The 25,299-nt window shown below is 40.1% G+C and overlaps 1 protein-coding gene across 1 annotated transcript in view; it reads left to right on the forward strand.

Moving 5' to 3' along the window:
- LOC126354368 (rac GTPase-activating protein 1) overlaps window positions 1–25,299 on the forward strand; it is a 139,127-nt gene that overhangs the window by 71,916 nt on the left and 41,912 nt on the right. Inside the window, exon 7 of the mRNA XM_050003951.1 lies at window positions 170–296. Within this exon, the coding sequence (XP_049859908.1) occupies window positions 170–296 (127 nt within the window). The remainder of the gene's footprint in view (window positions 1–169; window positions 297–25,299) is intronic.

The following is a 25,299-nucleotide window of genomic DNA, read 5'->3' on the forward strand; positions in this document are numbered from 1 at the left end:
TTACGTATGTTTATGCTCGTATTTTGGGGGGGTTTAATGTTTTCCTCAATTCTGCATTTCCCTCAGTTCTACAGTTTTCGAGTCTGAACTCTAAGAAAATGTAAAATAAATGTTTCACTGTAAGTCAGTTTGTATACCATCAGTTATAAGTAATTCATGTTCATTTCAGAATCAAATTTGGTAAAATAGCACTCAAGTGTCGCGACTGCAGAGGAGTTTGCCATCTGACTTGTAAAGATAATCTTCCATTGCCGTGTGTACCAGTTACGAACACACCTACTGGGAAAGGTTTTATTGTGAGTATTGAAAACTTTGTTAAAGTTCATTTAATTTACCTCATGGTCTTAGATCTCAACTGGTGAATTCAATCAACTGTGTCTGTTCTTATCAAATTGTCACAATTTGTGTAACATTATCCTGCAACTATCATAAAAATATGTTGTGGATTATAGAGGTTTTACGCTAGTGATTTCCAAGACAGATTAACTCTGGCGATCGACTATTCTGCCTTTCAGATTGAGTCTTTTTGTACTGTAAATAGGTATGGTTATCGACTAATAGTGACGCAAATCTGCTAATGTGCACCGTTTGAAGTGCAGATACTGCCAATGTTGCTGACACTGTTACTTCAGCTAGCATATTTTTAAAGATTTCACATCACTATCACCAGACACAAAAGGCAATGCCTTAATGATGTAGTTGTCCTTTTCTCTCTTGCTGTATATACCATTTAAGCAGTGGCGAACTTAGCACTAAGCTTGTCAGAGGCCCGGGAAAGTGAAACTAGATGAGGCCCCCAGTCAGCTTAACAATTAATTAATTTGTAGAATACATTGTGTACAAAAAAAGAATAATGTAATTTAATGGCTGACAAAAAGTATGTATAATGTGTGTTTTCTATGCTCTAGCATATTTTTAAAGATTTCACATCACTATCACCAGACACAAAAGGCAATGCCTTAATGATGATTCTGAAAGAATATGTATGGAGTGTAGCCATGTATAGAAGTGAAACATGGACAATAAATAGTTTGGGCAAGAAGAGAATAGAATCTTTCAAAATATGGCCCTACAGAAGAATGCTGAAGATCCAATGGGTAGATCACATAACTAATGAGGAGGGACTGAATAGAATTGGGGAGAAGAGGAGTTTGTGGCACAACTTGATAAGAAGGGACCGGTTGGTACGACATGTTCAGAGGCATCAAGGGATCACAAATGCAGCATTGGAGGGTAAAAATCATAGAGGGAGACCAAGAGATGAATACACTAAGCAGATTCAGAAGGCTCTAGGTTGCAATAAGTACTGGGAGATGAAGCAACTTACACAGGATAGAATAGCATGGAGAGCTGCATCAAACCAGTCTCAGGACTGAAGACAACAACAACATGTACTTCAAGATATATGTGAAAAATTAAGAACTGTAATCACCATTTAGTGCAAAAAAATAAAGAATAGAGTAATGCTCTCTGTGACTGACACTATAAACTTCACAATTTTGAAATGGGTGTGAACTGTTAAAAAATTCATTGTGCTGTAGTTAACTGCAAAGGTTATGTAAATAAATATTTTTCTGAACTAGGCAGCCATTGTATCCACCATCAGTAATTGAAGGAGTATATTCAAATAATTCGGTAATGCTGTTTGATTATTTTGTTTCTGCTGCTGATGGCTGCAACGCCTCGTTCATCACTCACAATAAGGAAAAGAAATATCAAACTTAAGCTGCTTTCACTGTTAGTCATATTTCAGTGAATTTCTTCAATTTTATTTTATTTGTTTTTACCCAGTCCTAACTGTATTGTTGTTTGTTGCGGTCTTCAGTCCTGAGACTAGTTTGATGCAGCTCTCCATGCTACTCTATCCTTTGCAAGCTTGTTCATCTCCCAGTACCTACTGCAACCTACATCCTTCTGAATCTGCTTAGTGTATTCATCTCTTGGTCTCCCTCTACGATTTTTACCCTACACGCTGCCCACCAATACCAAATTGGTGATCCCTTGATGCCTCAGAACATGTCCTACCAACCGATCCCTTCTTCTGGTCAAGTTGTGCCACAAACTTCTCTTCTCCCCAATCCTATTCAATACTTCCTCATTAGTTATGTGATCTAGCCATCTAATCTCCAGCATTCTTCTGTAGCACCACATTTCAAAAGCTTCTATTCTCTTCTTGTCAAAACTATTTATCGTCCATGTTTCACTTCCATACATGGCTACACTCCATACAAATACTTCTAGAAATGACTTGCTGACACTTAAATCTATACTCAATGTTAACAAATTTCTCGTCTTCAGAAATGCTTTCCTTGCCATTGCCAGTCTACATTTTATATCCTCTCTACTTCGGCCATCATCAGTTATTTTGCTCCCCAAATAGCAAAACTCCTTTACTACTTTAAGTGTCTCACTTCCTAATCTAATTCCTTCAGCATCACCCGACTTAGTTCGACTACATTCCATTATCCTTGTTTTGCTTTTGTTGTTGTTCATCTTATACCCTCCTTTCAAGACACTGTCCATTCCATTCAACTGCTCTTCCAAGTCTTTTGCTGTTTCTGACAGAATTACAATGTCATTGGCGAACCTCAAAGTTTTTATTTCTTCTCCATGGATTTCAATACCTACACCGAACTTTTCTTTTGTTTCCTTTACTGCTTGCTCAATATACAGTTTGAATAACATCGGGGAGAGGCTATAATCCTGTCTTACTCCCTTCCCGACCACTGCTTCCCTTTCATTTCCCTCGACGCTAACTGCCATCTGGTTTCTGTACAAATTGTAAATAGCCTTTCGCTCCCTGTATTTGACCCCTGCCACCTTTAGAATCTGAAAGAGAGTATTCCAGTCAACATTGCTTTTATTTATTTTGAAGTGCATATTGCGAGGTCTTGGCTAGCGCTCTTCCTCCCTCGTCATAATGAGCTTGGAATAGCATGGCCAGTTGCTTACACACATAATGTGTTGTTATTTAAACAGACCTTGAGGAGAGTCGGCGTGGTCGTTAGCTGAATTGACACAAATCAAAATTACGCGACCAGCACTGACAACATTTCCCTACAGCGCCCCTAGCCTTATTTAGTTAGGAAATGTGCATTTTGCATGTTGTGAGGGGTTTACAGCACAAGTAGGTAACTCCACCTACGATAGTTTTGAGTAAGAGGAGCATTCATTAAGAAGTGTATAAACAGTTATTGATCTTAATAATTTATTTGTATTGATAAGTATGGGATAATATGCACTAAAGTATCTAATGCATTAACAAAACAGAATATCATATAGGAAATGACTTGTTAATCAAGAAAGAAAGGGAACACCTTTATCAGTCGTCCATTGTAACTTCAAATCCATTGTGTGAATACAGGTTTGTTGCTCATCCAAAATCTGATCTGGGGAATCTGAACGTTGAGTAGCCACAGTCATAGGCATGTTCTTGAAGAATGCGCGATATATTCTGGAGGAATAAATTTTAGAAGGTCAAGCGTATCTTTCTTCTTGTTGGTTGTCACAGTTCACCTGGTCTTGTAGACTCTTCTTTGTGTCACTGATGCAAGGCTTTGAAGAGGTCTGCCTGACATGTGCTTACAAAAATCCACCTCATTAAATTCTTCACTTTGACCGAAATGGCACTGCCCATTCAAATTGCATCTATCTGGCCTGCAGCCAATTTAATGGATGCCCATCAGTAGCCCTTTTCCTGATCAGTGTGCTTTCTGGTAGCTCCTTCATTGACACAGAGTTGTTGTCCTTTAGTATGCGAACAGTGAAAGGCTTTTTTTTTTAACACCCTTGGATGATATCTACTCAATCACCAGCTGAAGCTAGGTATCATAAATTTGTGTTTTATTACTTGCACTTTCATGTCTGGGTCTTGCACTAATTTCATTAAGGAAACACAAGTTACATTAATGGTTCTGCCCTGTACACGAATCAGAATGTGCAGTTATTACTTCGTATGTCTTTGCACATCTTTAAGGTGTTTCACACCACAGGACACACAAACTTGGGAAACTTGACTTCCTTCTGTTTCATCCCACATGTACATGTATCCATTTCCATCATTAAAAGAATGCCATCCCAGATTACACATGTATAAATTTCTCTTATAGTAGGCAACAGACGTCTGCAGTTTTGGAAAGGGGAATGCCTTTTGTAAATAAAGTGTAGGCAATAGTGGTCACTAGGTACTGAGTTTACGTCTTGTTTCATCGACTCTCTTTTTCAGCCTGTGCTAGGTGTTTGTCCTTCTCGTTTTGCAACTTAGGTCTCTTTTGATCATCATCCTCAGTTGCAGTCTTCAGCTGTAGTTCATCACATGTTTTACAAGTGTCTTTTGATGGAGGCTTGAAGTGTAGATTAAATCTTGAACTGAAAACATGATAGTAATATTTTGCTTTCACCAGTTCTTTGCAAGTGTTCCTATACCATTGAATATAGAGTTCATACATTTTTCTCACTGTGATGTGCTGGCTGAGATATCGTTGATCGGGATTACCTTTCTAATATAATGTCTCTGGTAAGATGGAAACTACTTAATATGTTCTTGAACACCACTGTCGTCTATTTTATTTTCAGGTGTTTTTCTTCCTCGTGAATCAGTCACAGCAAACACTTCCTCCTTTCCTATACACTTGTATAATCTCCATTTATTTGTAGTGTCCCTAAGAAGTGCTTCTTGCACAACTCTGTACTGTTGTTTCCTACCCTAAGAAAGTATTTGTATGTGACTGCTTTTGGAAAATGACATCCATCCTTCAAGCATTTTCTTTGTACTGAGTTTGACTGAACAAGTCACTGAATATACACATTCTGTCTTGAGTAGTCTGTTAATTTCCAAATCTTTTCGAATATTACTTTCCTCCTACTTGCCTCAATTTTTGCATTACATTCCCTCCTGCAGTTACACTCCTTGTCCTCAAATATCCTTTCTGGAACTTTCTTTCCACTACGAGATATACTGTATACGATTGTCCTCTGTTCCTGTTATTCTTATGGATGTTCTGTTTCCATGTGTTGGGAGTTAGTGTGGTGTTATGTCCCTATGAACTTCCTCAGAACCTAAAAGTATGGTAAATAAAGTTAGGTCGAATTCTGTAGTTCTGTTCTACAATGCAGCTGTTGTATATTCATAGTATACGCAATACTTACAGGTTTCACTTCTGTTGTGATATACATGTAATGGTAATATGCAGCACCATTAGACAGGTTAGGTTAGGAACAGTATCTTATTCATTTTGGCTACATATAGAATACTATTAATAGTTATTGGTGTGGCTTACCTGTCATCGTATCATTCATAGGAACATTTTCCATAATATGTTCACTACAAGACTCTTTACATTCCCTCTTCCACTAATGCGCATGGACATGTGTACGTTGTGCTCTGAATAAAAATGGGAAACAGTTAAAGCACTAACACAGTGCTGCCCTCTATGCACAGTTGATGAAACTTAAGAGAGTGTAATTATAGCTCTGAACTGCAGATGTCTCTGTTAACGAATACTGTTTAAATCGTTTTCAGCAAAAAGTGGAGTTATGCCACTTGTGCTCTGAACCCCTCATATGTAAGCAGATGTAATGCACAGTTAACAACTCCAAAAAGAAAACTCAAGTGTAGTAAAGTCAATGCAGAATGTTGACAGCAGTGCTAGTGCAGGCTGGATTATATGTTAGGCCGATGTTGGCAATGACCCAAAACAAATGAATACTGGTACAGTTGTAGACTTGAAATGTCTGTCCATTCTGCTACTCACATTAGCCTTTGCACAGAGCATTTTTAGGGAGTGCAATTAACACCTGTTGTAACTCAAGAAGATCCATGGCTTCTTACACTAGTAAATTTTTAAAGGACACTTCAGTCCACTGCTGTGGAATTAAGGAGTGTGGTTATTTCTTAGGTGTTACCTGCAAGCTCTCACTTGCATTGAAACAACATGGTCACTTGAAGCTTCTCTAGAACCCAGATGCAAGAAATTCTAGCAGTTCTATGTGTAGCACTTGGTGTATAGAACAAACACCCCCCCCCCCCCCCCTGCTCCCCCTCTGCCCATTCAATCTACACAATGCATTGGGAATAATAAAAACTAGAATTTGTTCAAAAATGTCTACACACCTTCATGTTGGGCCCTGCGTGTTAAATGGTCATAGGAATAAGTTAGTAATCAAAAAGTTACCTACCGTTCATTTTAAGTAATGATGGAAAAAAAATAAACCTGTTATAAAATTTTGCCTTTTATTTGAGCTCTCGTTCAATTTTAATAGTGTTTGCATTATGCTCCAGGAAATAAAATTCATCCTTGGTTTCTGATCAGTACTTTACAGGATGTTTTAAAAAATTGCAGTATTCTTCAAGGGATGGTTCTGGACAAGACTAGAGAAGTCTGGCAGACATCTGTATGAATACAAATAAGTGCTATTTTGTTGTATGACAGCCATCTGTCTGCCAGTACAGTAAGTGCTGAGTGTGGCTACCACTCATTTTTACAAATCCATCAGCCCTCTTTCTCATACAAACATTATCGGCATGCCCTCAGATCATGCATGCTACCCATGTCCATTTCATGTGTGCATGTTAGTGAGTACAGGATACCCAAATGCCTTCAAATGTTTCCATAGACAGAAATCTGAGAGACTGTGGTCAGCTGAATGGGAAAGTCATACTGCCCTACCTATTAATAACGCATTAAATGCTTTTGTTTCGGATAACTCGTGCACATAGTTGTCAACCTTAAGAAGAAGCTGTCAGTAAACACAAGGCAAATATGTAGGCGGTCCATCAACACATTTCGGAACCAAAGCACACGACCTCTCAAAGAGGGCTGGGGAAGTATACAGAGCGAAGAGAAATTTGCGCACTCAGACTTCGCAGCACGATTTCTCATTTATTAGGGACTGTCCTGTGAGTTGTAAAATAGGGGTTGCTGCCTCCATTGTGCATCAATGACTTTTTACAAAGGTAATGTTTGCAAATAGTGTGGATAATTTGTTCCATAGTAATTGATGATAAATTGTACTAATTAATGTTGTAAAGTGTATGGCTCTACGAATCTGTCATGCCATAATGGTGTTAAAGAGATGCTGAGGCTTTGATTCCATGAATACTTGTGAATTTTTATCTGCTCCTTTATGAAAATTCTGGTGATTTAGTATCGCACTTGCTGTGAACTTTCCATAATCCATAAATGCAAGCTGTAAAACTACGTAGATTGCAAGCAGCATAAAGTGTTTAATTTAATTTATTTTATTTTTATTTTCGGTAGGGCAGGCATGAGGAGAGCAGTAGTGGTGGGGGTTGCGGGCTGGTGGTCGCCCATTGTAAGTGAAGTGTCAAGCAGTGGAGGGGAAGTGCCATTCGAAACTGGGGCTTATGTTCATATTTTTTGTAAATATTAGTTTTAGTCCCTCCAAATCAGACTGGCATGGTGACCACCCAAAAAGATCTACTGTCACCTCAGCTTTGGTTAGTACATAAATGAATTCAACTGAATATGCAACCTAAACTTGCGACGTTCGCCTGCTTAATTTCATCATTGATAATCGTCAGTGTTAATGTAAAGCTTTGCTATACTGGCTGCAGAAAAGGGGGTGGAAATTCAACACTAACTACTGTAAATTATGTAGCTGGCAGTTACACAGTTGTGTTTCACAGTTCCTTACTTATAGTGTTCCCCCCCCCTAGTATTAAACAATTATATGGCAGTTCATTACTGGCAAATGTTGATAAGCCTCATTAACAGGTTGCTGTTGAACATGTATGAGCAGTAAAAACCTAACCACGTGGTTCACAGTTCTTGCAGAATAATACAGTGACACACTTTTTCAAATAAATTAAACAAATATTGTAATTAATTGTTCTAACAAGAGGCCTGTTTGTGTTACACTTACTGCACTGTTAAGTTGATGTAGTGTTGTTAATCTAACCAATACATGTTTCACATCTGAAAATAGGCTGTGGACTGCCTGGTTGTCTCAGGACCAAAAATTGATCCTTTATATATCCTCACAATAATAGGCACCGAAACTATACTGTGTTCATTACAGAATTTACAATTAAAACATAACTCATTCAATTAGCTGAATACATGGAAAAATTCCTTCTTTTTAACAGTTCCTTCTACTGTTAAGCCAAATTATTTGTTTAAATAATGAAATTAAGATACAGTTATACAAACAATACTTTTATCGAACCTGGTAATTAGTTTGGAATTAATTAAGGGCTGGCTTTTATAATATGGTTTCGAATAGAACGAAATAAATGCTTTAAGGATCCTAGTCGTTCATGTTTGTAGTTAGTACATAATTTATATCTGTTTTCAAGGCAAGAATAGAATCTAAGTGATGAAACATTTACAGATTTCACCTTATAACAAAAGCATTAACTAGGAATGGTCAAAATAAATTAGGAAACAAATTATGTCAACAAATTTAAACACACAATTAGACCTGTTGCATATATTCCTTAGGACTGAGGGCCGGCCTTTCTCTTTTATGGAAATGCAGATTATACTTATGCATGTTAATGGTAATGGGGCAAAACTGAATTTAAGGAGGCAGAAGGCAAAACAAAGAGAAGAAATAGAGAGATACCAGCTTTCTTCGTCACAAACTCCAATTTATTTTCACCTAACTTAATCATTTGTAACTTTCAGAGAAGCAAATGAGTGCTGAATTCGGCCTAATACCTCTTCTTGTTCCCATGTTAGCATTTGCTTCTTTTGCCAAAACGCAGCAGAGTTTACACAATGTCAGCTCACTAACATGTAGGGCAGATGCCAATTGGAAGAGAATTCTGAAACAATGGTTTATTTAGTTTACTAATACCATAGTTGCTGGATGTTAATCCCCAAGGTTATGTGCGAGGCTGAGGCGTTATTCTGACCTGTGTAATTGTTAGGCATATGGCTTATGAAGTTAATTTCTTCAATATTATTCCTGCTCGGACATATGTATATGAACATTCTTCAATTACAAACAGAGTCCTTAAGCATTTCAGGTGAATGACATTTATTTTTTGCAAGAATAAAGCAAAAATAACATAAATGCTGAATTTGTTATACTTCAGTAGGTCGAATTGAAATTTCATAGCAGATGTAAAAACATATTTGAATTCATTAATAATTTGTATGCTTTACTTTACAAGTGTGAATACTGAAGAGACAGTCGAAGCACAAGAGCTTTTGTTTCGGATAACTCGTGCACATAGTTGTCAACCTTAAGAAGAAGCTGTCAGTAAACACATGGCAAATATATAGGCGGTCCATCAACACATTTCGGAACCAAAGCACACGACCTCTCAGAGGGCTGGGGAAGTATACAGAGCGAAGAGAAATTTGCGCACTCAGACTTCGCAGCACGATTTCTCATTTATTAGCAATACAAAAATTTCACAAAATTTCATCCTCGGTGTATTTCGGTAGTAAATGGACATTAAAGATTGGCGATCTGGAAACACTTTTATCACCTGAATGAGATTTTCACTCTGCAGCAGAGTGTACGCTGATATGAAACTTCCTGGCAGATTAAAACTGTGTGCCCGACCCAAGCTCGAACTTGGGACCTTTGCCATTCGCGGGCAAGTGCTCTACCATCTGAGCTACCGAAGCATGACTCAGGCCCGGTACTCACAGTTTTACTTCTGCCAGAATCTCGCCTCCTCCCTTCAAACTTTACAGCTGTGAGTACCGGGTGTGAGTCGTGCTTCGGTAGCTCAGATGTTAGAGCACTTGCCCGCGAAAGGCAATGGTCCCGAGTTCGAATCTTGGTCGGGCACACAGTTTTAATCTGCCAGGAAGTTTCACTTTTATCACCTGTTTAGTAACTACCGCTGTCAGGATATGGCAATAGTGCTCTGTAGTTAGTGCAGTAAGTAGCATTGTGGGTTAGCATGCATCAGGTAGAGGGTTTGATTCTGGATCGAGGCTTATTTGTTTTTATTTGCTAAAAGTAGGCTATGTGGTACAGTATCTGGCATCTTGATAATCATACAGTGATTACAGTGGGTCTTCTACAAAAGTTAAGTTCTACAAACACAGAACTGGAAATAAAATTGTTTCCATTGGTCAGCTTTTAACGAAACCTTTAGCATGTCATGACCCAATACTGCATCTGCTAGATTCCAAACTCCTTTGAACCCACTCTCCAACGGTTCCATCTATTAATACCAACTGCTGTTCTTGCCATGTTCAGGTTCACTCATTTTGTTAGAGCCTTACTTCACCAGTAGAGCTATCAACATGCTTTGCAAATAATTTCAGTGGGATCGTTTGGGGGAAGTGTATATTGTGAAAACGGGTTGGAATCTAGCAGATGCAGTGATGCGAAAAAATTAACATCCACGACATGCAAAAGACATCTGTAAAAGCTGACCAATGAAAACGATTTTACTTTCATTTCTGTGTTCGAAGTATGTAACTGCAAATGTTTTGTAGAAGACCCTCTGTAACCACTTGTATGACGATTAAGACACCAGATACCATATCTGCAGACTACTTTCATCAAATGAAAACAAATAAGCCGCAACCTTCTGCTTGCTAACCCTAAATGTTATCCACTGCACCAAGTGCAGAGCACTGCTGCTATATCCTGACAACGGTTGTTAGTATACACATAATTACAGTGTTGCCAGATCGCCAATCTTTAAAGTCCATTTACTTCCTAATACATTCCTGGAAATTGAAATAAGAACACCGTGAATTCATTGTCCCAGGAAGGGGAAACTTTATTGGCACATTCCTGGGGTCAGATACATCACATGATCACACTGACAGAACCACAGGCAACAGAGCATGCACAATGTCGGCACTAGTACAGTATATATCCACCTTTCTCAGCAATGCAGGCTGCTATTCTCCCATGGAGACGATCGTAGAGATGCTGGATGTAGTCCTGTGGAACGGCTTGCCATGCCATTTCCACCTGGCGCCTCAGTTGGACCAGCATTCGTGCTGGACGTGCAGACCGCGTGAGACGACGCTTCATCCAGTCCCAAACATGCTCAATGGGGACAGATCCGGAGATCTTGCTGGCCAGGGTAGTTGACTTACACCTTCTAGAGCACGTTGGGTGGCACAGGATACATGCGGACGTGCGTTGTCCTGTTGGAACAGCAAGTTCCCTTGCCGGTCTAGGAATGGTAGAACGCAGGTTTCGATGACGGTTTGGATGTATCGTGCACTATTCAGTGTCCCCTCGACGATCACCAGAGGTGTACGGCCAGTGTAGGAGATCACTCCCCACACCATGATGCCGGGTGTTGGCCCTGTGTGCCTCGGTCGTAAGTAGTCCTGATTGTGGCGTTCACCTGCACGGCGCCAAACACGCATACGACCATCATTGACACCAAGGCAGAAGTGACTCTCATCGCTGAAGACGACACGTCTCCATTCGTCCCTCCATTCACGCCTGTCGCGACACCACTGGAGGCGGGCTGCACGATGTTGGGGCGTGAGCGGAAGACGGCCTAACGGTGTGCGGGACCGTAGCCCAGCTTCATGGAGACGGTTGCGAATGGTCCTCGCCGATACCCCAGGAGCAACTGTGTCCCTAATTTGGTGGGAAGTGGCGGTGCGGTCCCCTACGGCACTGCGTAGGATCCTATGGTCTTGGCGTGTATCCTTGCGTCGCTGCGGTCCGGTCCCAGGTCGACGGGCACGTGTACCTTCTGCCGACCACTGGCGACAACATCGATGTACTGTGGAGACCTCACGCCCCACGTGTTGAGCAATTCGGCGGTACGTCCACCCGGCCTCCCGCATGCCCACCATACGCCCTCGCTCAAAGTCTGTCAACTGCACATACGGTTCACGTCCACGCTGTCGCGGCATGCTACCAGTGTTAAAGACTGCGATGGAGCTCCGTATGCCACGGCAAACTGGCTGACACTGACGGCGGCGGTGCACAAATGCTGCGCAGCTAGCGCCATTCGACGGCCAACACCGCGGTTCCTGGTGTGTCCGCTGTGCCGTGCGTGTGATCATTGCTTGTACAGCCCTCTCGCAGTGTCCGGAGCAAGTATGGTGGGTCTGACACACTGGTGTCAATGTGTTCTTTTTTCCATTTCCAGGAGTGTATATGCGTACGATGAAATTTCGAGACAGAGACTTTTGTATTGCCAGTATGTGAGGAGTCGCACTGTAAAGCCAGAGCGGGCAAATTTTTCTTCATTATGTGTATCCATTTGAATTCAATGTAGCTGTGTTTACAAATTACACATGCAGCTTGAAATATGGTGTATTAATTTGATGCACATGTCCTGGCAGGCAAGTAACCTTGTATGCCAATTTGACACAGGCAGTTAGTGTTAAGTGAGGAACTGAGAACAAGGTCAATAACTTGTGAAGCAGCACCGTTTTGGCACAGAAATTAACCTGTGATGTCTTAAGTTATTTCAAAACCCACAGCATTTCTCGTTTAATTAGCTGTCAGTGGCTGTAAAAAATTACATTCTTTCATCGAAAAAGTCTGTAGTTTGTGGAACCACATGGTAGATAATGAAGTGTTGCGTAATAACCATGTGGCAAAATACTCTCCCTTTGCAGGCTGTCGTTCAGCAAAATCTCATTTCAGTATCTCAAACCGTTTGAGATATGAGGAATTTTACGGAAATTTCATTCTGGCTTTATCATTGGCACTTGAGGTTGCAAATGGATCCACTACGTAAGATCAGTTTTCTTGAGATTGGTGACAGGCAGAGACCTCCATCGAAGTGTAAAACAAAAATTCAGTAGGTTAGCTAAATTTCATACCCAATAATATATTATGTAATATGCACCAAACACAAAATCATTGAGACCCCCATTTTTCATTGCAAATTTTGTTGATTTTCGTGCAATGTCTCACTTCAGTGCAAATACCACAATAAATGTGACCCTTAACAAAAGATGGGAACATTGTCGTGAAGCTGTCTAATAAAGCTGTAAGTAACACAAAAATGAAATTCCTTGTGACTAATTAATAAGCAACCGGTTGAACAAAAGAAACTTAATTTCTTTACTGGTTTCAGGCACTTAGTGCCCTTTTTCATGAGGGTACATCTATTGCATTATTTGCGAATGTCAACAATAAGAAGCCAGTAAAGAAATCAAATTTCTTTTATGCAACAGGTTGCTTATTATTTCATTATATAAAATTATAGTTGCTGAAGATAGATAAAATACTGAAATCTTTTACCAAGTAGTTTCTGTAAAATCATTTGAGAGAGGCTACAGAGCAGTCACACCTCTGGCGTGTAGAAGTTGGGCAAACAATCTTTGCCTCTCCTTCCGAACAGACAAATAAACTCGCCCAGTGCTTAACACACAAATTGGTTGTTGCACACCAGTCAATGTGTACTGTGCAGTGTGTTTCACACCCAAAAAGCTCTCACGTAGTGTAAGTGATGGTGATAAAGTAACTGCTTGTACAGAATTGACAATGCAAGAGCAGTTGCACCCTCAGCAGTTCTAATTCTACACACACTTGTTAGAGGAATATCATGATCTACCCCTCACAATACTTGCACCTCAGTATGTGGCATGCAAACGATGCGAGATTTACTATGACCCCTTGTCCTTAGGAATGACTGCATGTCTGCAAGACAGTTCAGCTATCTCTCCAAATTGAATAGTGTTTGATGTATGCTATGCCCAGCCATTTACATGACACGTACCTTCCGATTAACATAATTTGGTAAAGTGTAGGACATTACTGTGTTTTCCATTTCCCACATGGAATAAGAATTCCACTCTCTTGGTTACATTGTGAACTAACACCTCAAAGATGTTAGAGCTCACATGCTGTTCCTCATTGTTGAAATGTCTTGGCTCAAACTCTTCTAGGCACTGAACCGCACGTGTCACATTACATGTCCTTAATTACACTTGTGACCCTTTGGTTAAATTGTCTTGCTGATGGCAAGTTTGCTAAATTGTATGTAACATACAACAATAATAATAATAATAATAATAATAATAAACCCCTTGGAGGCCCGGGAAAAGAATAGGCCTCCGGTATGTTCTGCCAGTCGTAAAAGGCGACGAAAAGAACAAACCATTAATAGGGCTAACCCCCCTTTTAGTGTGATTAGTTGGTTCAGGACAGAACTAAAGAAGCCTCGGACAAGCGCTGTCATGGTCGGGGATGATGTTTGAACCATATGCCCACCCACAATGGTAATGACACCAAACATAAAGTCTGAGAAAAAAAAAAGAAATAATAATGTCAGGAGCTAAGTTAACGACCCATAAATGATGTAGGCCACACAGTTGCGATTTGGTTTGAATAATATTTATTCAGAAAGCAAATAGCGAAAGCGGCCGTATTTAGCATTAGTATTACACTCTATCCATTTGACACATTTCGACCATTCACAATCTCATCGCAAATTAAAAGTCCAATACTCCACCTCGTTAATTACTCGAAAAGTTAGCGTTCATACCACACACGCGGCTGCTCACTGCTCAGAGACTATGTCCCACGATACCGCATAATGCAAGCTACCTAAGGACGTAGTGTCCACTTTCGCGTCTCCACCAGCACTGTCCCTCTCCCCTTTCCCGGCCACATTTCCCACACACTAAACATCCTCGCTCAACTGACTAGGGCAGTTCCCTTTCCTGTAGCCATCCATCTGATTGGCTACAGCTTATTTTACATTATTTTACATTTTATCATATTTAAATGATGAAAGCTTGACCACTTTCACATTCTAAATAAAGTAACAATAATACCCATTACATAATAAACGTTAAATTCTTTTACATAAAACAAATACAATTTCCTTTTTAGCTTTGAATGCCACAGCCAGTAGCCTTGCACAAATGTGCTATCTGATAACTAAATAAAGAATAAAAGTAACTATTATGCACTAAACTTTACAACAAATGTTCTATTACCTATTGATTCAATAAGATGTCATGCTGTCATCATTCAATGCGTTTTGCGGGGAGGAAATGATGATCTGTTGCTTCACTGAAAATACTAATAATTTAAATTTACTGTATCTTATAAACAAATAAAGTTACAGAGTTGATATTTAAATGATTAATGGAAAATCTCATATAAAGATGTGAAACAAATACTAACAAAGAGATAAAGGGGCTGGCCAGTACTTACCTCAGCTCATTACAGCCAATAGATACACAAAAAACAGAACCGAAAAAGGATTGTAAATTTTCGGTTCTGTTTTTTGTGTATCTATCAGCTGTACCGAGCTGAGGTAAGTACTGGCCAGCCCCTCTCTCTTTGTTAGAGCTGATATTTACAACATCTGTCATTTTAATGATGCTCTTCTATATGAAATGTCGATCGTTGAGATCGACCAAAGCATTCAGATTTTAGCATTCAGGTCTTTGTTACAATATTTGTTAATTTCACTTTAACAGTAAATCCTAGATAGATATAATAAGTATTAAAGTTTGGTTGGGATCACCATGAAAATTTATGAAGGATGGCAGATGAAAATTATTGTGGCTTCAGTCCCTGAACTACTACAGAATTAAATAGTTTTCATAAATGTTTTCCTTTATGGCTGACCTTAGGTCTGCCATATTTAACACTGCTATGTCTCCCTGGCCACAAACAGCTTCTATGGGGTTTCCTTATGATATAGGTTCTTGTCTCTCACTCGACACTGCAGCACTTGGGCCTCATTCAGCACAAAAGATGCCTGTGAATTTCCAGGCATCGATCTCACTTTCTTGTAGCTGTATAGCTGTGAATGTGTGAAAATTTTAGTGTGATTTCCAAGTAAGTATGTCAGGTGAAGTAATAAACGTGAAGTTCTTAACAACCGATTTTTTAACAAACTAACAAGTGTCATCTCACTTGTGCTTTGAGTTATTAATTTCCTGTCAGAAACTTCACAGTACGTCGTACTCAGCAGAGCATCGTAGAATGAAAAAGAATTAATGTATGGCATTCCCCAGGAAGTGTTACAGGGTCTCTGCTGTTTATGATGTACATAAACAATTTCAGAGACAATCTGAGCAGCCTTCTTAGATTGTTCGCATATGCTGCTGGAATTTGCCGTCTTATAAAGTCATTTGGTGATCGGAAGAAATACCAAAGTGATTTACGTCAGATATCTGTATGGTGCGAAAATAATGAGAAGTGTGAAGTCATTCATATGAGTGCTAAAAGAAATCTGCTCAAGTTCAGTTAAAGGGTAAAACAGACAAATCCAGAGGCTGTAAATTTAAGTAAATACTTAATTGCCAGAACACCTACAAAATGCAAAAGATCTACTCGGTACGCTACAACTGTCTGCACTCATCTCGTGTATTGCTGTCCATTGTGGGATCTGCATCACATAGGAATTACAGAGGACATCGAAGAAGTTCAAAGAAGGGCAGGTCATTTTGTACAATCGCGAAATACAGAAGGGAGAGTGTCACAGATATTATATGCAAATTGGGGTGGCAATCATCAAAAAAAGGTAGTTCTTCATTGTGGCAAGCTCCTCATGGAATGTCAATAATCAGGTTTCTCCTTGGAAAGTGAAAATATTTCGTTGACACCTGCCTACATATGGAGGAATAATCATTGTAACAAAATCAGAGAAAACAGAGCTCGCATGGAAAGGTTTAGGTGTTCATTTTTCCCATGTACTGTTAGAGAGTGGAACAGTGAAGAAATTGCTTGAAGGTAGTCCGATGAACTCCCTGCCATATATTTAATTGTAAATTGCAGAGTAATCATGCAAATTAGACACAGATGCTTCAAAAGCAGGTGATGTTTATGTACTGCATTTATAACTTTTTAAAATGTGAACCTCAAAGTGAAACTCCTATTTTTGACATTTTGAAGTCTCAGGAATGAACTGCAGAAGCATGTGTCGGTAGAAGAACGAAACAGAATTTTAAACAAAAGTTTCAAAACAGTAGAAACCCCAGGAGAATTTGTTTTCATGTCGCCTGGAAGGCACTGAAATAGCGAGAAACCTGTAACAAAAATGGTTTAAATAAACATACTTTAAAGTGCTGCATGTTTGAAATACATGTAGGTAGGGAACAGTAGAAACTTGTTAAAATTATGCATGAGCAAATTGGCTTCAAAGGCAGCGCTTCCTCAGTTCAAAGAATTAAAAAGACACTGATTCCAGATATGTTAAGAAGAGAGTTTCTAATTAAATTAATTTTAATTAAATGAACACAGTTGCAGCACGAGCCACAGCGCTTGTAAAGATGCATGATGCATGAGGAGGTGGTATTTCTACAGTGTGGTGATTCAGAATCATTCCATGAATACCTGCTGGGAAAGTTCCCATAGGAAAAGGTAATTATTCTGCATGCTGACTCTTCTTTTGATTTTGTTCCTGCGAGTATAGTTATATTTAGGTGTAAGAAAAATAGCAGTGACTACCATTTGCAAATGAATGACATCAGTTTAAAGAAGTGATTAACTGGGCAATTATTGCCATACCTTACTTTGAACGGTCATTGTTACATTCTGTGCCAATTCCCATTCAGCTGTTACAGATAAACCACAAAGTACAAACACCAGGAAAATTTGATTTTCTTGCACTTGAATGTGGTCATGTACTTTCGCATTTATGCACGTATCATTGCCAGTATAAACCTATATAATTAATTTGGATGAAAACAACAAAAGATGCAAGACGAGGCACTGAAATGCTCATGCATGAAGCCACAGACATCGCCCTTCCGTGTGGGTACACTGTATGTGGCATGCTGAAAAGTTTCCGAAATAAGACTTTCGTAGGGAGATGAAGATAGATATAAGCCTTGAATCTGTCCTCAGTTTACAGTTAGATGGTTCGGACATAGATTTGGATAGTAGTGCCGATAATATTACAATGTAGACATTGGAACAAAGTTAAGTAATAATATTTCTTGGTTCTAAAAACTTGTGGTATAAAAAAAGTACTTCTTAACATGTCAGTTGCATCATAGTATATGAGAACTTCCTAGATGTTATTCATTAGGAATTTCTAGCCTACGAACTATTCAGACTAATGTTCTACACATTGGCCAAGGAGAAGTTATGCTTTTCTCCAGCATGTTATATGCTCTTATCAGCAGCTAGGTAAATTCGCCAAAACTCCAATATTTCAACAAGTAAACCCCTGTCATTTTCAAGGCATGAATTGGAAAAGCCTTAAAATGAAAGGTAAGGTTACCTGTCAAGATATTAGTTGATTTCAACGTTATCAGCCAACATTCGGATGAGCTAGTCATAGAAGATGGTTAATTGTTTGCCTTTGAAATGAATCATAAATGGAGCTTGTCAAACAAGTTAGTTTGCACCCATAATGCATGTTGACACCGAAAAATATAACATACTGATAATTTTTATGGTAGTATTTTGCACTAGTCTTGTTACCAGTAATTCTTTTTCTTATGCACAATGACTTGCACTGAGCTACAATCACACACCCACATACACTCATGTTGTTGTTGTTGTGGTCTTCAGTCCTGAGACTGAGTTGATGCAGCTCTCCATGCTACTCTATCCTGTGGAAGCCTCTTCATCTCCCAGTACCCACTGCAACCTACATCCTTCTGAATCTGCTTAGTGTATTCATCTCTTGGTTTCCCTCTACGATTTTTACCCTCCACGCTGCCCTCCAATGCTAAATTTGTGATCCCTCGATGTCTCAGAACATCTCCTATCAATCGATCACGTCTTCTAGTCAAGTTGGGCCACAAACTTCTCTTCTCCCCAATCCTCACATGATCGCTGTTTCCGGAATCCATGTTGATTACTACAGAGTAGATTCTGGGTTTCCAAAAACGACATGATACTCGAGCAAAAAACATGTTCTCTTTAGTATCACAATCACAGTTCTTAACCATGGGAAAAACCCCATCTCCATTGGCAGCAACTGACTCATTAGCCTCATCGGTGTGCTCTCCAAACTGCATGAAAGGGTGTTGGATTCTCAAAGCACGTGGTCTTTTGTCTCCCTGTCACTGTGGTCTCCTGGAGGAAACTGTAATGTACTTACATCTTCTTTAACCTGCTGTTGTCTTGAATTACTTTTCTGCTGCTAATAGGTCTGATCGACTTTCATTTTAAAAAAGTACACAGCACTGTAGCATCTAGTTTGAAAATCCTTCACGTTTATTCACACACACTTTTATGGTTATGATGATCAGCTTTCTAACAGCCAGAAATCTCAATATTTAGGCCAAAAAGATAAACTAAACTACTCAACAAACAGTTCCATATTTCGTTAGTGGCAGATCATATCACAGGTATGTGGACATTGTACACTTACACTTCTCCCACACACAAGTTCATAACATCAAATAATTGTGGACTAATTATGTTGCAGCGAATGGTTTATGTTGTGCTGTATAGTGTGACTGTTGGAATCTGAATAACTCACAATTAATCACATGTTTTGACTGAGAAACATTGGCCATTTAGCTACAGGGTATGGGCTGACAATAGTATTGCTGTCAACAACTATTTATAGAAATGCATAACAATGATAATTAAAAATTGTTCTTACATTTTGTTTTCTAGTGAGAAGAATAAAAGTAGTGGGCATGAAAGCACAATGAGCAAAATAGTAAACTTGTTTGACTGTTGGTTTGCTAAAGGGCAAATTGACGAAATTATAGTAACTATGTTCTAAGTAGTATGCCAATGGGGATTGACAGAGCCTGCCAAAAGACTAAAATGTCAATTTTTCTAGATGGAATAAATAGAAAAAAGCAAGTTTTATTATGGAAGTGGGCATCTTTGTAATCAGAAAAATCAGGGCTACGAAAACTTCAGTTACCAATAACTTGTTAACTGGTAAGTTTTAGAAAAAGCCATGTCGATTAAGGTTTCTCTGGTCCCCAGCCGGGTGGTAGTGTGATGTTTGAGGAAGTGCCATACTACCCATCTTCAGGCGAAGTGTTGAGATTCGCGGAGAGCAGGGTATTTTTATCACGGTCACTCCTCTCCATTAGACCTCGGAATTTTGCGGTGGACTGGCAGTGTGTGCTTGGTGGTGGGGGTAGCGGTCGCTCCCTGCTGCTACAAGACGAGGCCAACAAAAGGCTGAAGAAGGATCCAACCCCGGCGATGAGTAGAAAGATGATAGCTCTGCTGAAGAAATCGGACTTACCTGAATCAATGAAGAAGTGGCTGCCCCCAGAGTACAAGCGATACCACGCCTCTATGGATTCCCCTAGATCCATAAGGAAGGGGTGCTTCTGAGACCAATTTGACTTCATCAACTCTCACAGTTATGGACTAGCTAAATACCTAGTGACACTGCTCACACACCTTGTAGGACAGTGCAGCCACAGAAACTCAGCTGAATTTGTAAAAATACTCGGGGACATGCTACTACAAAAGGAGGACCTACTCGTGAGCTTCGACGTGATGTCACTTTTCACGAAAGTACCCCATCAAGACTCCTTGGCACTTTTAGAACCACAAACAGTCAGCCTGTTCATACATACACTAACAACCACCTTCTGCAACGGGGAGTTCTTTGAGCAGATCAACACTGTGGCCATGTGCTCCCCACTGGCTTCTGTGATTGCAAGCATCTATACGGAACATTTCGAGGAGATGGCCCTTCAAATTGCAAGACAGAAACCAAAGCCCTTCTGCTATGTTGGTGACACTTTTGCTGTGTGGGAACATGGCAAACAGGCACTAGATGAGTTTCGGGAGCACCTCAGCCACCTGAATATCAAATTTATGATGGAAATGGCGGAAAATGAATGCCTCTCCTTCCTGGACATATTAATTAAGAGGAAGGCAGGTGGTTCACTAGGCCATGCAGTACATAGGAGGGAGAGACACCCAGACCTTCATGCAACAAGTTGCCACCATCCAGCACAAAGACAAACAGAACTGACCACCCTGGAAATTGGGGCGCGTGCCATCAGCGACAAAGACAGCGTACCATCTGAGGTGCAACACCTGGGGGAAGTCTTCCACCAAAATGGCCACAGTGAAAAACAGATCAACAGGGTGCTTAAAAAGAAGAAGGAAGCAATGACAACTCCAGAAGAAGACAAACGACGCGCGTTCCTTCCATATGTGGATCCACTCTCGGTCAAAATTGCACTTCTGGGCGAATACAATATCTGCCCACCACCGAAGACAAGGGACCTCCCGGGTTCTGCCAAAGACCCGCTGAAGCTTAACACACCAGGAATATACAGCATCCCATGCGGATTTGGTAAACAATAAATTGTACAAACACAGTGCTGTATATCTGAACGCTATGAAGAACGTATCAGATGTGTGTGACTAGTTCACATAGAAAAATCAGCCATAGCAGAACACAGCGTAAATGAAGAACACACCTTCAACTTTGAAAACACGAAGGTGCTGTGCAGAGCATCTGGATTCTGGGGAAGTATTATCAAAGAATCCCTAGAAATAAGGATTCACAACAACCTGGTCAACAGGATGAGGGATACCAACTCATAGAATGGAACCCTGTGATAGCGGCAATGTGTTGGGAGCGTGCCCATCAACGTCCTCCGCCGCAGATGCAGACGGAGTGCTAACGCCGAGAACTGAATGCTACCCCCGCCACTGCGCGCTTGCTGCTGGTCCACCGCAGCCTAACGAGGTCTAGTGGAGGGGGGGTGACCGCGCGTATGAATACCCCCTCCCCATGAATTTTGACACTTCACCAGAAGATGGGTAGTATGACACTTCCCGAAACCTTGCGATATATCAACGCTACAACCTGGCTGGGGACCCAAGAAACCTTCAACAGTTTACGCCAGGAAAGCCTACAGTCACATATATAGCCATGCAATTTAACCTCAGTATTATTGTTAGTAGTGGAGAGGCTGTGTTGAACATTAATACTGATGAATACTTCAGACGGTGGTTTGATAAGTCTTGTATAAAAGCAAGAAAAATGTTTCTTTTGCAAACAGCTCGACAGTCTCCTGTGAGGCATGTACACTTGATCCAGTGAACCACCAGCTTTCTCCTCTCATTGGAAAAGTAAGTTCTGTCAAACTTTGTAAAATACTCTATGACTGCAACTATCACATCCTCATTTGCTGAAAATTTCTTCAGAGCAAGCCAAAGTTTCAAGTTAGAGAACAGGAAGACAGGCTAAGTTTGGTGAATAGAGTGGACAAGCAACCAATTTAAAGACCAATTCACACATTTTTTTACGATTGTTATTGCTGGTGTGTGGGACAGTGCATTGTCCTGGCAAAAAGAGCACTTTTTCGTGTCAACCTAAGTCTTTTATCAGCCAGTGCAAGTTTCAAGTGATCAAACAGTTAAGCATAATGAGGTTGTTAAGGTCTGTATTTTTCCAAGTGATCATGGGGATTATTCCTTGGGAACCCCAAAAAACTGTGGCCGAACACCTGCCAGCTGACAAAATGGTCTTTGCCTTCTTTGATGTGTTTTCACCAACCTTTCTCCATTGTTTTCAATGCAGTTTTGTCTCTGGCACTTAATGATACTCTAGGTTTAATCAACTGTCACAAATAATTCTAAAAGTCTTGTACATTGAGATTAAACATCACCAGACGTTGTGTTGAAATGTTGTGCCATATGGGCTTTTGGTCAACTGTGAGCAATTGTGGCGGCACCTTGCTCAGAGCTTCTTCATAGCTAACTCTCCATGCAGGTTTTATGCTTAGCTCAGTTGAGATACATACAGTCTCTGTAATCTTCCAAATTTGTGAACTTCTTGGCAGATTAAAACTGTGTGTCGGACGAGACTCGAACTCGGGTCCTTCGCCTTTCGCGGGCAAGTGCTCTACCAACCGTCCTTACAAACACTGACAGAATGTAAAGATGTGAGGACGAGGCGAGAGTCGTGCTTGGGTAGCTCAGTTGGTAGAGCACTTGCGCTCGAAAGGCGAAGGACCCGAGCTTGAGTCTCGTCCGGCACACATTTTTAATCTGCCAGGAAGTTTCATATCAGCGCACACTCCGCTGCAGAGTGAAAATCTCATTCCAAATTTGTATTTGGTGGTCTTGCATTACCATATCAGTGGTTTCCTTTGTTGTGACCTCATGCTTCATCATCGCTGCTTGTCCAACTAGTCTAAATTCATTAATCCTAAAGTAAATGGACTTCAGTGATGGCACAGAGTCTGTGTTAACTTCATCTGGTTCTGTTTTGATTTGTGTTGCGCTGTTTGTTGGTGACTTTCCCAAGTGGTATAGTGACAAGTCTTTGGTCTTGATTCAGTGGCGGATGTTAAGCTGTAGGCTCCATTCGAAGGGCCTCTATTTGGACCATTTGCCATGGACTACAATTCTCATCTGCAAAAATATGATTTGTGCATCTCTCTCATACCACAATCCATCCTGACCCAGATGCTTGGACTTTGCATAATCCCTATTTCTGGAACTCCTGTTTGGTAAATATCTGATATGGCTGCCCCGTATTTTTCAACTAGACGAGCTGCATGAGAAAGTTTAAAGATTTGTGTTTCATTGCCCACAATTCTTACAATGCGGAACCTGCTACCCTTCTCCAAATTTACTGGGTCCTTGTCTCGTCTTAATTGGCTTGTGGTTGACAGTTTTATGGCTCAGTGGCACCTTTAGCTTTGAAACTGTTGGACCCACGTCCATTCTTGTGCCAAAAGATTGGACACTGGCGCCGTCCAGACTGTCCCAAAGGTAGTCTTCTTGCTGAATTGGGGATCTTCTCTCTTCAATTCAGATGTTTACCCACTCTAGCTCACTTCTGCAATGAAATCTGATTACCAGTTAGAATGTGCCTTGAAAACCTCTGCCAGAATCTCTACCCAAACTCTTAGAAAATACTCCATGTTTCATCACACCACACCAACCCATGGTCTCCACCCCACCCTCTCCTGTTTGGTGCCCATACTGTGAATTACACCAGATGTGTTTCAAGGATCTTGAAGATTGTCACCTCTATGACCTTTCATTGTCTGTTCCCATCGGTTCTTCCTGAGTATCACGGTGCTACCATCCACAAGACACATGGCTGTAATTGAAAAAGTGCCATGAGCATTTCTCCGGTGGCAAAAGCCTGTGGCTTAGACCCCATTCGGATCACTGAGAACGAATAGCAGAAGGGAAGGCAGCCAAGCGAAAGATGGAATAAACAGTGAGAAGGTAATGCAGGAGGAGTTAGGGTGTGGAATGGGATAAGTTCAAATGCAGTAGGGGCTTGAAATATCTGGCAAGGGATGTGCTAAGACTTAGTCTAGACATTGTGGCAGTCACTGACTCGAAATGGTAAGTAGAAAAGGCTTTCTGCACAGACATATATAGGGTATACAGCAGCAGCAGAAGTAGCATAATTGGAGGAGGATTAATTATGAATAGGAAAGTAGGGCAGAGAGTGAATTACTGTAATTGTCAGTGATAGGATTATTCTCGTGAGACAGTGAATAAACAGCACAACAGTAGTTAAAGTATACATGCCAACATTACAAATAGATAATATGAAAATGTATGAACACTAAGATAATGAACATACAATTCAGTGTATGAAAGAAAATGAAAATCTCATAATCATGGGTGATGGGAAACGTAATAGAAGACAGAGTTATGGGGGAATATGGACTCAACAATAGGAACTGGCCATCATCAGTTATTTTGCTCCATGAATAGCGAAGCCCATATGCTAGTTTACTTTTGTTGACATTCGTCTTGTAACTTTTTTCCATGACACTGTACATCCATTTACTTGCCCTTTGCTGTCTGACAGAATTACAATGTAGTTAAAGAAACTCGAGTTACTGTTCTTTCCTGAACTTTAATGCCATTACAAGGTTCTCGTTCTTTTCCTATACTGCTTGCTCAATTTGCAGGTTGAATACATAAGGTGCAGTCTACAACTCTGTCTCGCTCTCTTCTAAATGCAGCTTGGTTTGTGTTTTAGTTGTAAAAATCCTCTTGGATCTTAAGTTTTTTCCCTGATTTTTTTAGGACTCTATTCCATTCAAAAACGCTCTCTAAATCTACTAATGCTTTAATAAATATGGATTTGCCTTTTCTTAACTCATCTTGTAAGATGAGTCACACAGTTAGTAAGACTTCACATATTCCTGCATTTCACTGGAAGACAAACTGATCTTGGCTTTTATGAGTTTCTCCATTTTTGCGTAACTACTTTAAGCCATTATTTTGCAGCTGTGGATTCTTAAATTGATGGTTCAGTAATACCCACACCTGTTGTCACCTGCCTTTTTTGGAACTGAAATTGTTACATACCAAGTGAAGTCTAAGGATATTTCTCCTTTTTTGTGTTTCTTGCATACCAGGTCGTCTATATTCCATTTTGCCTGCTTAATTTGTTGTATTTTTATAATTCCCTTTTTGTTAAATAGATTCAATGTATCCTGCATTATCCAAAGATTTCTACTGGACTTAACTTTT

The sequence above is a fragment of the Schistocerca gregaria genome, chromosome 3, assembly GCF_023897955.1.
Source record: "Schistocerca gregaria isolate iqSchGreg1 chromosome 3, iqSchGreg1.2, whole genome shotgun sequence".
In the NCBI taxonomy this organism is placed as follows: domain Eukaryota; kingdom Metazoa; phylum Arthropoda; class Insecta; order Orthoptera; family Acrididae; genus Schistocerca; species Schistocerca gregaria.